Raw genomic sequence first — 14266 nt, forward strand, 5'->3', positions numbered from 1 at the left:
CGAAAGTTGTATATTACTGACGTGATTTGTATGTAAAGTAAGAAGCTGAAAATTCCTACGTCTTTTGACAGTACATAAAGCAGCTGTAGTGTTTGTCATATGACTTCATTTTTATGGGTCACATGTTTCAGTCTGTTTCCTTTATTGTGTTTTGTACCATCATGGCTTTTGAAACGCACTGTTTTTCTCTTTGTAAAGTATTAGCACTCAGTTTTCCACTGTTCGGCCTTGTTTCTGTGGGAGAAGGTCGGTTCAAGGGCTTCAGGAAGTTTGATGTGGTGCAGGATTCCAGCTATGGAGCTGTGTCTGAGGAGCTGTGGTTCACCCAGAAACTGGATCACTTCAATGGTGGAGACAGCAGAGCTTGGAAGCAAGTAAGTCCAACTGCTGTCTATTCAAAAATATTTCACATTTTATTTATAAAATGAGTTCATGTCTTGTTTTGAGTGCAAGAGCTTACAAATGTTTTGTTCCAAATGGGTTTACCCCTTGAGCTTTTACCCTTAGCACAAATTAGTACGTAAACCATCAATGGAAGGAAAATGATCTTTACAAGACGAGGGTTCAACTTCCAGTGGGACAACAACACTGTACTGTCAGAGCTGTAGTAGACTAATTTAGGGGTGCACCGATTGCAGGTTTTTGGACGATCACTGATCTTTAAAAAGACTGACGATTTCCGATTTTGACTGATATATGTATTATAACTTTCAAAAAAAATCACAAGATTTGAGGTCAGTTAAGGACAAACTAACAAAACCTAAGCTGCCAACAAATACCAGCTTAGTTTAAATTTTCCTTATAGTTTAAAAAAAATAATGCCCAAATGGCATTTGCAAGATTCATGCATAAGATCGGCTTCACATGCAAGTGAAGCCGATCTTCACTTACGTGTGAAAAAATAAAGCACCTCACGCTTTTTGTTCTCTTTTTGGTCTTTTGGTGATTCATGACATGACAAAGTGAGAAAATATCCTACTTTTGCAAGGCAATGGATTGCAAAAGTATGCCCCTATGTCGAGGTTCTCACTCTCCACCTTTCCCCTTGCAGAGATACTTTGTAAATGAGGCCTTCTACAAGCCTGGAGGTCCAGTGTTTCTGATGATCGGTGGAGAGGGCCCGGCAAACCCAGCGTGGATGAAGGAAGGCACCTGGCTCACCTACGCTCAGAAACTCGGAGCCCTCTGCTTCATGCTGGAGCACCGATTCTATGGGAAAAGTCACCCAACAACGTATGTTTGCTACTGATTTATTTGCATGATGTTGAGTTGGTGCGAGTTCCCCAGGTACAACATGAATCAGTTTAGGCTTCAATAAGACAAACACAGAAGTGAAATATAATCCACTTTGCTGAATGTATCTGTACCAAAGAGAGCAAGCAAAATATGAGAAACGAGGCTGATTGTATTTAGATTATACAGTTTCCTGTTCAGTCACATGTTTATAACATCTGTTTATTGACCTCACAATTATTACCACCCCTGTAAAAGAATTGTAAAGAGAAATATATTTGCCAGTATGACATAGCTTCTTCTACTCCACATTGAACCTAAATTAAAGGTAGGATTTTTAATAACTTTTCAATGTTAGATTATGTTATTACAGTTAATGTTGGTGAATTTTAAGAGATTTTAAACATCTATACCAAAAGTTGCCAACAGATTTTTCCTTGTCTATTTTGGGAGTTCTGACAAAACTTTGCACATAAAGGTGAACCTACACAATCTACTTGATCATGAATAAGGTTCATGCAAATTCTGCTCCAGTCTTTTGTTTTAACGAGTGGTTCAGGATTTGTACAGTGCTTAATGCCAATTAATACGAGGTATTATTTTGCAGAAAAAAAATATGTTCATTTTGACAACATTGTCGCTATTTTCCCAATGTTAAAAAAATATATAGATTAGATCATCTTTACAAAAATCTAAAAATGAGTCATAAATGTAACTTTCTGTTATATTTTAAGTGTATATACTGCATTTGTTTTGATTTAGCTGGTTGCGCTACATGTACAGTTATAGAGACTAGCTTGATCAGATTAATTTTCTTACAAAATTAAACAACCAAACTGGAGAAAAGATGGCTGTAGAAAGCAATATTTTATCAACTACACCACTAGGTGGTAGTCCTGAATTTAGATGTCCATGATGCATGCTTGTAGACTGAAGTTCAGGAAACTATAATGTAAATACACACACAGATGACTTTAAGATAATTTAGTGTTTAACTTCAAAATCAATTTTAGCTACCTTATATTTTTGTCTTGCTGTGAGGCCTTGTTGTGCAGCTATGTGCACAGTGCATTTTGGTTTTGACTTAGCAGAAATAATCAAGGCTATTGGGAGCACATGCTGTTCCAAATTCTAATATTTTTCCCTTAATAAAATTTAGAAAACTACTTGTTATTTTAACTCATGCTATTATTTTCTGATATTAAAATTTGTTTGCCTTTCTAAAACATTAAGTGTAACATAAAAAAGCAAAAACAGTATATACATTTTCATAGCAGATATCTGTTTTGACTGTGCCATGATTTGTAAAGTTGTGCCAAACAGAATTTCAGATTTCCCCATTTGCCACAATAAAGGCATTGAAGTCTCTGTCTTGTTTGTGCATTTTTTTTTTTTTTTTTAATTTGTATTGAGTTAGTTGACGCAGCTGCGAGTGTCTGACAGATCTCCCCTGGAGAATTGTCTGTTTTCAATGCAGCAGCAGCAACAGCTCTCCTGAAAAGGGCTTGAAGATCACAGGCATCCATGCTGCCTTTTACATCTGCCGCCTGCATCCAGAGATATTGTTGGATTCATTTAGTTCTCTGATAATCATACACTATAAAAAAAAAAACTGCTTTTGTTGCTCTTGCAAAGTGGGTCTGAATTCTTATGAGAAATTTTCAACTTGTATACTTTCACTTCATGTTTGTGATTTTGTTCTTTAATTTTTACACTTTTTCTTCATTTAGGGACCTCAGCGCAGACAACTTGCGTTTCCTCAGCAGTCGCCAGGCTCTGGCTGACCTTGCACACTTCCGCACTGTGATGGGAGAGAACCGGGGTCTGACCAACAGGAAGTGGGTGGCGTTCGGCGGGTCGTATCCAGGTTCTCTCGCCGCTTGGTTCAGGCTCAAGTACCCTCACCTGGTGCATGCCTCTGTGGCCACGAGTGCGCCCGTGTTCGCCACTGTAAACTTTCCAGGTAAGAGGAGACGCCACATGGTGGGGAAGCTTGTAAATACAGGCGCTATATGGCAGCCTTATTGCAGATGTTGACAAATCTATTGGCACCTCTGTGCCTCACTGAAATTATTCTTCATTTCTCCTGGAATGTGGTTCAGATTAATTAATCTATGAGAGGTAGTGAAGTAAAATGATGAGAAATTATGATTTAGAGTTTATTTAAAAAATAAATATGCACTTAAACACTACACTATGTACCATGTTTTAAAAACCTATTTGCCCCCCTTACAGAATTGATCTGTTTTTTTTTTTTGCTTTTGTGCCCCACTTTAAATATATCAGTTTACCAAACAAACTTCAGTGTTGGATAAAGAGAACCTGAGTAAAAGGAAGAAGAGTTTTCAGATGATGACTGAAGCCAAATGTACTGCTCTGTGTAAGCCTCAGTTGCAGTCATGGGTCCTCCAATAGGGAAAAAGTACCAAAACATCGTAATGTCTTAAATACCCCTTCGTCAATACAGATAATAACCTTATTGAAAATCAATTTCTATTCTATTCTATTCTGTATTTTATTGTGATGCAGAGAGATCACTTGCCATAAAATCCCAAATATTGCTATGACAACAAACTTGTGATATACTGTGCATCTCTAAAATGAACTTTTTCTGCTCAACTCAACATCATTGGAGTGTAGGGCTGATATGTTGATAATTTTGTTATCTACTTATTAATCAGTTAATCTAAGAAAAGTGCTTAATTAGAGATATCTTTTTGTACTACAGAAGTTTATCCAATTGAAGCTAGAACAATGCCACTTGAAGAGTTTTGGGTACAACATATTAAAGTTTTTTTTTCTAATCTTAAATGTAAAATGTCTGTGTGTGTGTGTGTGTATGTATATGTATATATATATATATTATATATATAAAAAAAACATGTTTTTGTACAGTTTGGGCTTTATTACTGCTCTGATTGCGTTCTTCTTTTAACAAATTGCCTTTTTTGAGTCTGTATACTTCAGTTAACGATTGATCAATTTCTAATTTAGTTGACAAATATTTCAGTATTTTCAGTAATCAATTCACGATTAATCCAATGAATTGTTTCAGTACCAATCTTCATTATTTGTTAGAAATTAATACACAGTGACGCAAATAACTATTCAACTAAATCCATAATTAAAAGCAAAGTCTGATTTGTGTTGGTGTGCTATGTCATTTTTGCAGTTTGGAGTTGTATTCTTGTTCACTTGTATGTGTCTCTATGTGTAAAATTTGTGTGTTTATTCAGGCAACAAGCAGGCCAGTTTGTTTTTGATTTCTGTGCAAGTTTCTGCTGGAGCTGCACAACAACCAAGCCTTCTAGACAAATCATGCACCTCTCTTTATCTGTGTGCGCCTTGTGTTTGGCTAAGCGTGTTGTTTTTCCTTTGAGACTGCAGATCAGAACGGACCCACTTCCAGGCACTTCCACCTACACACTCTTGCTATCTTTAAGACACTATTGCACACATTTGACTCAGTCCCTATGACCTGAAGGAAACGCTGAGATGAAACGCACCGAGAGCAGTGAACATCATGTTCTGAGGTTTAATTTTAGTCCCAAAAACGGCACCAACAGAGGTGCTCATCAATCCAGCAAGAATAACTTGTAGGGAATTTATTCATAAATCTGGAGTTCCACCTATGAGCTCTTTGACTTTCATAAATTGTAGAATTCACCCATCATTTCACTTTTGACCTCACTGAAACCTGATGCACTCTAATGCTTAAAAAAGGGGTTTGGTTCACACACTGGTTTCAGAATGACTTGAGGCTTTTGCTTTGCCTCAGAAATAGCTCTCTGTTTTTAACTACAGCCGGCGCTCTGTATTATTGTGGTCATGCTGGTTTAAAGTGCTCTGCCTTCTCTCTGCCTTTACACTTTTCCAGAGTACTTGGAGGTTGTGTGGCGTTCGCTGGCCTCAGAAAATGCAGATTGTCCTGTGCTTGTGAAAAAGGCTTCAGATACCCTCGCAGAACGCCTGAAAGACCCGAAAACCTTTGAAAACATCACCAAGGATTTCAAGTACAGTGCATTTGTCATCTTAAACTCTATGCTCATCTGTCTGTAGTTCATGAAACCTGAACGGAAATATTTCTAGTTCAACTTTATCTACTTTGAAGGCCTTGTGCCAAAACAGATTTGTCTTTTAATCAAGTTTGTTTTCAATATGTGAAGTGTTGCTGATGTCATCACCTACAGAATTGAAAACTGATCAATAAAGTAAGTAGAGATTCTGTAATATTCTATATAAAAGTAGTGTTAGTGACTGTGAGGTCAGACCACACCATAAACAAGCAGAGCTCAATGTCTTCTGTAATGGTGCGGTGTGTCCTCCTAAACTAATACGGTCATGGAAACGGAAGAAAACCGGTCTGACCACACAGAAAATCTCTTCTTTGAGCTTCTTGCAGACATGCTCTCATGCCGACAGTAACACACAAAGGTCACAGCAGTGGTCAGGGAGCCTGTCCAGCTCCCAGTCCGCAGTTACTTGCAGAACACAGCACTTGCGTCAAGACATAATTTTGCACCGATAAACGCTCAAAAAAATTGTTAGGATAAAGGATTTTTTTTTTTTGTCATACCACTTAGCTAGCTCGTGGTATAAAATTTGGACTCAGGACCCAGATCAGGAAAAATAAAAAGATTGCTCTTAAATTTAACAGCATAAAGTTGTAATTTTACAACCTACAGCTGTCTTCACAGATCTTTTGGCAGATAAACGATAACAAAATGTTAATATCCAGACCTTAGTTTTGTTCTCATTGGGAAAGTTGGACAGAGGTTCCCAAAGTGTGGTTCAGGGGCCGTTTGGAGCCATCACTTTGTCTTAGTACTTAGTGTGGACTGTAATTCAAGAATGCTGTATGTCTTGACCGCAACCACAGGGTGTTAATAAGAAGAGCACTTTTCCAGCGTGAGATATTCAAAAACAAATTTTAAATGGAAAATGTTAGTTATAACAACAAGCATTTGCTTTTATTAGTCATATTTATTTTTCCTCGCATTTTCATTTCTTAGTAATTAGGGACACAATTGCTAATAAGACTAATAAAACAGACTGGTCGGCACCCATTCATTAAACTCGGCTAACTGCAGACTTTTACAGAAAAAGAAACCCGTGTGCCTTTATTTGTCATAGTTGTAAACTTTTGCAGACCAACAAAACAGAAAACTAACTTTTGATTAAAAATAATTGGAAACTATATGCTTCTCTTCTAAAGGTCAACATGCGAAACCCTTTTTATAATTCAAGTCTCCAATTTTCACAGACCAATTTTCGACACAAATCAGACTATTCTGCTTTATTCAAATATTGTAGGTTTCGTTTATTGCTGAGGTGATTTTTTTTTTTTTAATCCATTTTTACATTTTTAATTGGGAATGACTGTGTGTACTTCAAACTTTGTGACTTTGGCCAGTGGACCACACTGCAGTAGGAAATGTATCCAAACGTGTCTGTAGCTAAACACAGAATTGATTTTAGCAGTAAAACTAGAAAAATGAGGAGTCCTTCAAGATACTTATTGTCTTTTTTCGTTCTCCTTTCTGATTTCACCCACATTTTCTTCACTATTTAATTTCCATTTTTCTCTGATTAACTTTCATTGTTTTTGTCCTCTTCTTCTTTTTCCCTCTGTTCCTTCTCTCTCCTTTTCCCACACCAGTTTATGTTCCACCCTGCAGATCCAGTCACAGATGGACTCTGCCTACTTCCTGGAATCGGTGGCTGGCAACTTCATGGATGTGGTCCAGTATAACGAAGACAACAGAGGATTTGAGGTGAGGCGGCGTCGGTACAGGTGTAGTTTAGGTGTCTTTGCTTCAATTCCAGCTTCCTCTTGAACCACATATTCATTTACACTTAACCCTAAGCTCTCTCTCAGTCATTATGAATGTGTGCCAAAGCGCTCCAAGTGCTCGATATGACCAGAAAAATGAGTTTGGTTCAGTTATCATTTAAATTACCTGGCTGCTAAGTTTACTTGGAGTATTTTGAATGAGCGTTTTTGCCAAAAGCAGTCAGTCACCACTGTGGAAATTAAAAAAGACCCAGCTTGCTTCATAGTTGCAATCTGTCTTCAATCTGTGCTCCTACCCTTACTTTCTCACTGGACAAATCCCTACATAAAACCTCGCTTTGTGAACTGACTTTCAAACTGGAGACTTTGCTTTAGCTGCTTTTTTGGGGGTGGGGAACTTGGGTGGCATCGATACCAGAGTTTGGCGCTCCAAATGAAATGTCTTCTCACTTCGACACACGGCTGGAAGCAGTCGGTCTATGTTTTGTTTTGGATTCTTGTACATATTTCTTGAGCTCAGGCAGGAATGAATATCATCATTGTGAGCTTCATGCCTGAATAAACTGAAAATGAAACGTTGTGCAGAGCTTTGCGCAGTTTTAAGGCATTAATTTGGTGAATCATTTTTGAAATTTAGAATATCTTAATATAAATCTCCACTGTATTCATTTGTTGAATTGCAGCTCTTTCGCCCTCAGTAACTGAGACAACTGATTGTTGCGGAAAAGTTGAAAAGGTTAAGACTGTTTGTGAGGCTGTGACATTGGAAGGAGGGGGACTTGTCTACAGAGAAGACTTAGCCATAACAAAGTAGCCTTGATAAAATGTGAAAGCTTTAGTCTAAATAGTCAGCTCACTATTTTTCTTCTCAGTATTCACACGATGTGCTCAAACATATCCAACATTTTTATGTTATGTAAAAATGAACATTCAGGATGAGTTTTTTTCTCTTAGTGTCTTTTTGTCCTCCTGGTTACTTCTTTCGTCCCTCCCCCCCCCCGTTTTCTCCCCATTCCATCACCTCTCTGTCCCCCTGCTGCTTTGACGGGACGTGAGTCCGGTTACCAATAAGCCGATGTGAAAAAGTAACAAAAGCCTCTTTGGTCTCTCTGGTTTCCTGTCGCCCCAAGCCAAAGAGACGCTTGTAAAAGAACTGAGAGGAGCAGTGGGCCGCAGAGTGCACATCGCTAGCTAACAAGCACAGCCCAGCGTCAACTCTCCACCACAAAGGGCCGGGTGCAGAGCAAGCTACCGGGTTTTAGGTACCGCTGAGGAATGTGTGGAAGAGAGAGGCGTAACTTAATCATCAGAATCGGCCTACCGGCTCCCAAACCGCGGGGTTATCAATGGTGTGCTTTATGAACTGTAGCTTGAGAATAACCTCCCAACACTTCCTGTTTTTCCTCAGATAATGATGATGATGGGTGAATCACTGGTCATTTTTAGTTTGCAGTGTTTTCAGTTTTGCACACATGCATTACTGTAGTCACTGCCAACTGTTTACTTTTCCAGGTGCCTTGGAGTAAATGACACTCATTGCTTCAGGCCAGTGTACACCTGGCCGGCCCCTGCCACAGTGCTGGACGGGGAGCCTCTCTGAGGAGCATTACGGCCACTGTGACAGCTGATCGCCATAGTTACCCAGAATCTGCCAACAGCTGACTTTTCCCATTGTTAACTTTGTTTTAGTACTTTCCTGCCAATATGAGTTTTTCAACACTCTTAACACAATAGCTGGCTTGTAATGTTTCGCAACAGAACTCTGACGCAGAAAATATGCCGTAATCAACAGGAAGTGCTTTTCTGTGTAACTTTTAACCTGCAGTTTCAGGAAGATAGTCAATTTCTATTTTCATATTAAAATATCAATGAATCTGTATGCTATATCTGTCTTTCCACAGGGCCCAACCTTTAAATACATTTCCTAAGTTTTGCAATAGCCATAGTTGTGTGAAGTATTTTGGTTCAGATTGAGAAATCCAACAACTTTTGGATTTTTTTTTCCATCTAACAGGCATAATAAACGTTCAGTTTTTAGTTGTCTTTGCTTCTCCTCAAGAATCACAATAAGATTAGTATTTGGCCAGAACCTGAATGTAAACCGTCTCTATTGACCATGTTTGTGTGCACATGCAGGACATTTTACTCTGGTTCCACTTTGCTTTCGTCACAGAGGTGTTTAAATACTAATGTATATTCATGTTACAAAAAGAAGGCGACAAGGTTCCTGTTGTGAAGTGCTCAGCTGACCATCCGCGGTTCCTCCTCGAGTCTCATTTCATTGATTAACAGCATTAATACTCTTATTACTACCATTAGTAAAGACACTACAAAAGGCTTAAAAGAAAGTAATCCTATAGCATAATCTCCCTGATTGATTATTGTATATATATATATATATATGTATATTTTTTGTTTTTTGTCATTTAAAAAAAATTATTCAATCAACTCCATGTTAGGAAATAATATTTTTAACAAATATCAACACTACCAAAATTGCTTGCACTTTAGTATAAATGCAACACTTTCATTTATTTATTTATTTGCTCATTCATTCACTTATTTCTTTATTTTTTTTTTTTCGACACTGCCACACTTAGATTTTAACGTTTTCACGATTTGACAAGTGTCGAAGAACTTTTATTGAATAAAATATGGCTTTGGAAAGTAACCTGTTGCCCTTAGCCGCTACTCAAAATGGGAAAAGCAAGAGAACATGCCAGTCACGTCAGGCAGATGCGTGTTGATTATCATGAATTATAGAACTGCAGCGACGATCGTAATGATTCCATCTACATGTCATCCAGTTGGTTACAGCACAGCCAGGCAGGAAAAATCCTGTTAAGTCCACCTTCCTGTAGCTGTGGCTCATCAGTTACAATCTTTACAGATCACTGCGTATTCAGACACAAGATTATTTTTGCCTCACCATGTCCTTTTATAACAGCCTCTGCTCCAAATAAATCACATTTTTCTGTCTGCAGGGGGTTTTGGGCACCAACATAACCATCAAGGTGCTGTGTGACGTGATGGGTGACGCCTCACTGGGAGATCCTTACACCCGCTACGTTGCTGTGGCCCGCCTCATGATGGACACGTTCTCTGTGAAATGCCTGGACGTCAGCTTCAGTAACTACGTCAGAGACATGACGAATACGTCCTGGGATGGGCCGGCCGCAGGAGGAGGTGGGTGCATCCGCTCTGATTCATGTAGATTTGTTGCTTTTCACAAGTATTTATACTTATTAAACTTGTTTCACATTAAAACAACCAACTTTGATGTGTTTTATTTGAAGTTTATGCAAAATAAACACAAAGTGGGACTTAATTATGAAGTGGAAAGGGAATTCCCGTTTTTTTCTTTCGGTATTAATCTGTATTTTATTTTTCATTATTGTCCAGCTTCCCCACAGCATGATGCTGCCACCGCCATGTGCTACAGTATAGATGGCGTTAGTTTTCCTTCACACATCACATGAAGGCAAAAAGACTCAGCTTTGCTCTCAATATGTGTACTATGGGTGTCAAAATGTAAACAGTGGGGTATGAATACTTGTAAAATGTTTTTTTTTAATGTATGTATGTATATATATAATATATATATATATATATATATATATATATATATATATATATATATATATATATATATATATATATATATATATATAACAAATGCACTATTTTATACAGGATGTGTGTGTTTTGTACACAACTACAATGTCATGGTAAAACTTTCCATAAACAGCCAAAAGGACTTGTAAGAGCCTTTCTGGAGACATGACTGTTAGGATGTGGTTTTTGTCATTTAGTGAACCAAGATTTGGGTGTAGCTGAAAGTCTTTTTTTAGGTAATGTCTAAATAAGACAACAAGGTCTTATTTGGCAGAAAACCTAAAATGGGATTTCTTTACCATGGAAAAACCTCTAAATAAATCCATGGACAACATTTAGGTCAGCATCTTTGTCTTAAAACATGAATCTGTCTTGAAAATGAAATTTTAGAAACGTGGAATGCTGTACGTCCATGTTTGTGGACAGCCTTAATCTGGAATATTTTTCAGCATTTCACTGGATGTTATTGGCCTCCACTCTGCTTTGTAACTTGGACGAATTGTTAGAAAAATAAACCGTCCTCCCAGAAGGCCATTGTGATCCAGCCGCATAAACTTCCTCAGCCACCCTTTCAACTTCATCTGAGCTCTTTCCTCTCTTCATTAAGGCTGGATGACTAAAAGGACATGGTTGTTCTTTTTTGTTTGTTTTCTAATAGCCATTAAAGCTAAGCTTCGGTCTGCCCGCTCTCTGTTGTTTCTGCCTCTGTTTCGCAGAACTAAGTTGATATGCAGCAGTGATTAAATTTTTTATGCATATGTGTTGTCAGGGAGACAGTGGGTCTATCAGACCTGCAGTGAATTTGGATTCTACCAGAGCACAGATTCACCGAACCAGCCATTCACCGGCTTCCCTCTGGAGTGAGTGCAGCACACATTGTCTCTGTGCCTAATAGATTCATAATTATGATTCAGTACAGTGCACCTGCTCACCCAATCACCTTTTATTAGTTATACATCATGCACTGTTTAATGTATTCCTTTCTGGTTTTGAAAAGACGCTGCGTTGTTTACAGCGCTTGGCAAAAGCTTTCATGTCACTTGCGTACATTGGATCTGCACATGTTGAAGCACAATGATAATATTTTATATGACAGAGGGAAAAAACACGAAGTGGAACATATGTGTGAAATAGAAGGGAAGTGATGCACAGTTTTCTTTCTTGGATCTCTGCAGCTCCTCCAGAGTTTCCATGGATTTATTGGCTTCTTCACTGTTTAATTGAAAGAAGTGCCACCCTGTCATTTTTAAGTAGAAGTTTATTTCTTGGTAGCTTTTAAGTTGTGCATCCTTTTCCTTCCACCTCACAATTATGAACTACTTGGTGTTGGTCTGTCATATAAAACTCTAACAAAGTACACAGTTTCATGAGCTATAACAAGGTTTCCCAGATGCAGAGTCTGTTTCTCTCGTTTGAATCCAGTTATCAGGTGAAACAGTGTGCAAGCTTCTACAACATCAGTGCTGACGAGGTGGCAGAGGCCGTCGCCCAGACCAACGAGTATTACGGCGGCTACGACATCCAGTCCAGCAGAATCGTGTTCCCCAACGGGTCCATCGACCCGTGGCATGCTTTGGGAATCACTGCAGACATCACCGCTGAGCTCCCTTCTGTCTTCATTAAAGGTGAGGAAATGCACCTGAATCTGCTACCATGTTGGTATAATGACTGATCAATCTGATTTATTAAGTTCAAATTTAATGAGCTTAAGGAAAAAATAAGAGTTTGAGGTCTGTAGATGCATTAGTCTGTCGGTCTATTTAGTATTTTCTGGTTTAGAAGAAGAAGCGTCAGTGATTCCGTTAATATTCAATGTAGAATAAAACAATGAAACTCTCCCTAACTAAGGTCTGAGACATGGTTTAAGTCCCTGTGTGCTTTGCATCTTTTATGTGTGTGTAAAGCAACACTTGTACAGTTCATGTGTGATTCGTGTTCCACAATATAAAGGGGAAGGAATCTGGAATATGAGCTATAATTTTCTCTGTGAAAATATACCCTTAAGATTACATAAAACTTGGATTTCATTTTTTTCTTCAGCTCTTTGCTGCTTTTTAAAATGATACTTTCACTTTAGAATTACTGCATTGTGTTGGTCTGTCTCGCCAACTCTAAAAGAAAAACGCATGCAAAATGTGAAATAGTCCAAGGGGATTAACACTTTTCCAAGCAAAAGTACATACTTTGCTTTAAAGAAGACAAACTTTGCTTTTTTCTGTTCTTATTTTAAAATCTTTTGTTCAATAGCCTCCCCAAGCTCTTTGAAAGCGCTTTCTGCTTCCCCATTCGTTTTCGGTTTCAGCTCCTTCTTAATGTTTAAAGAAATGTTCTGTGTTTATCCGTCCCGGAACTGATCTGTGAATCATTAAAGTCGGTAAAAGCCAGTAACTCAGCAGACGAATAAATATTGTCTAAATGTTTTTGGCAACTGTCTTTTAATTTTACAGCTGACATTTTCCTCTGCGCTCCCATTAATGGCCATGTTTTTTCCCCTCATGCAGGAACTGCTCACTGTGCTAACATGTACCCAGCAAGGAGCCAAGATCTTCCCCAGCTATCTGAGGCTCGGGATCACATCTTTCTGCTCCTCCAGCAGTGGTTGAAGTAGTGATTGAAGGCTCCTTCGGCTTTACAAAGCAAACGCATCGCTTACGATTTCTGAAAAATCTAACTTGATTTCTTACTGTACTGCCAAATTTTCAGCTGCTTGAAGTCTTGTAATGCACCTTTGCACAAGTTTGAATTGGGGAAAGTTCTTGTTTTTAATGTGTTAAAATTTGAAATCATTTTTTTAATTATTATTGATATTAAATTTTAATTATTTTTACCTCTCAGTCCAGTGTATTGTGTGACACTGTAGAAGAAGTACATGCTGTTTAGCAGTCTGACAAAAAAATGACAAAAAAAAAAACAAAAAAAAATTGGTAAATTGAATTTACCACTAAGACATATCTGAAAAGATGTTTACAAAAAAAAACAAATTTTTTCATGATATAGTTTGCTTTTTAAATAAAATATGTGGTATCACACTTTGTGTTGGTCGTACCAGTATAACTGATCATGCTGTTTTTCCATCTCAGTATAATTCAAACTGCTGAACATCATTTTGAAGTAGGAAATTTCTGTAGATTTCAAAATGTGGGTTATCACAAAGTTGATCAACAATAACCAATGCACACTCATCCTTTGTTTTCTCATGTTGCAACAAGAAGAATGGAGACAGGCAACATTTTAGAGCTGGGACCTGACTCAGTTTTTGTGTTGACGGGGAAACGTGGCCAACCACCATGCACCAGTACATGTCAAAAAATTTGAATATTGTGTAAAAGTGCAATATTTCTTGCCAGTCATCTCAGAAAGTGAAGCAGTAACTTTATAGATTCATTCAGATAACATTGAATAAAATATGTCAAGCTTTTACTTTTTGCAATTTTAATAATTATAGCTTACAGGTAAAGAAAACCCCAGAATTAGTGTCTGAGAACAAAATATTGCATTAGACCAACAAATGTCTAATTTATTGGCTCTTCTGGATTGGATTTCGCTTGACAGTCATTTCAAGGCTGTGCTTCTGCCTTTTGCTGTTGCATCTTTTCCTACCACTCTTTTTTTCTTCTTCCACTC

General features: G+C 38.0%; 1 protein-coding gene across 1 annotated transcript; it reads left to right on the forward strand.

The window, feature by feature from the left end:
* Positions 1-88: 88 nt before the first annotated feature.
* On the forward strand, positions 89-14060 carry prss59 (serine protease 59, putative). The gene is made up of 9 exons (XM_007562586.2): positions 89-374; positions 1052-1233; positions 2964-3196; positions 5111-5246; positions 6893-7007; positions 10012-10213; positions 11412-11502; positions 12065-12267; positions 13144-14060. Exons 1-9 carry the CDS (start codon positions 114-116, stop codon positions 13248-13250), a joined length of 1530 nt encoding a protein of 509 aa, XP_007562648.1. The 5' UTR covers positions 89-113; the 3' UTR covers positions 13251-14060.
* The last annotated feature ends 206 nt before the right edge of the window (positions 14061-14266 follow it).

This window comes from Poecilia formosa, unplaced genomic scaffold, assembly GCF_000485575.1.
Source record: "Poecilia formosa unplaced genomic scaffold, Poecilia_formosa-5.1.2 Scaffold138, whole genome shotgun sequence".
In the NCBI taxonomy this organism is placed as follows: Eukaryota; Metazoa; Chordata; class Actinopteri; order Cyprinodontiformes; family Poeciliidae; genus Poecilia; species Poecilia formosa.

Coding starts and splice junctions, on each gene's coding strand:
- prss59 (XM_007562586.2), top strand. CDS start 114: ATGGGTCACATGTTTCAGTCTGTTTCCTTTATTGTGTTTTGTACCATC. Junction 7,008..10,011: donor AAGACAACAGAGGATTTGAG/GTGAGGCGGCGT, acceptor TTCTGTCTGCAG/GGGGTTTTGGGCACCAACAT. Junction 12,268..13,143: donor CCCTTCTGTCTTCATTAAAG/GTGAGGAAATGC, acceptor CCCCTCATGCAG/GAACTGCTCACTGTGCTAAC.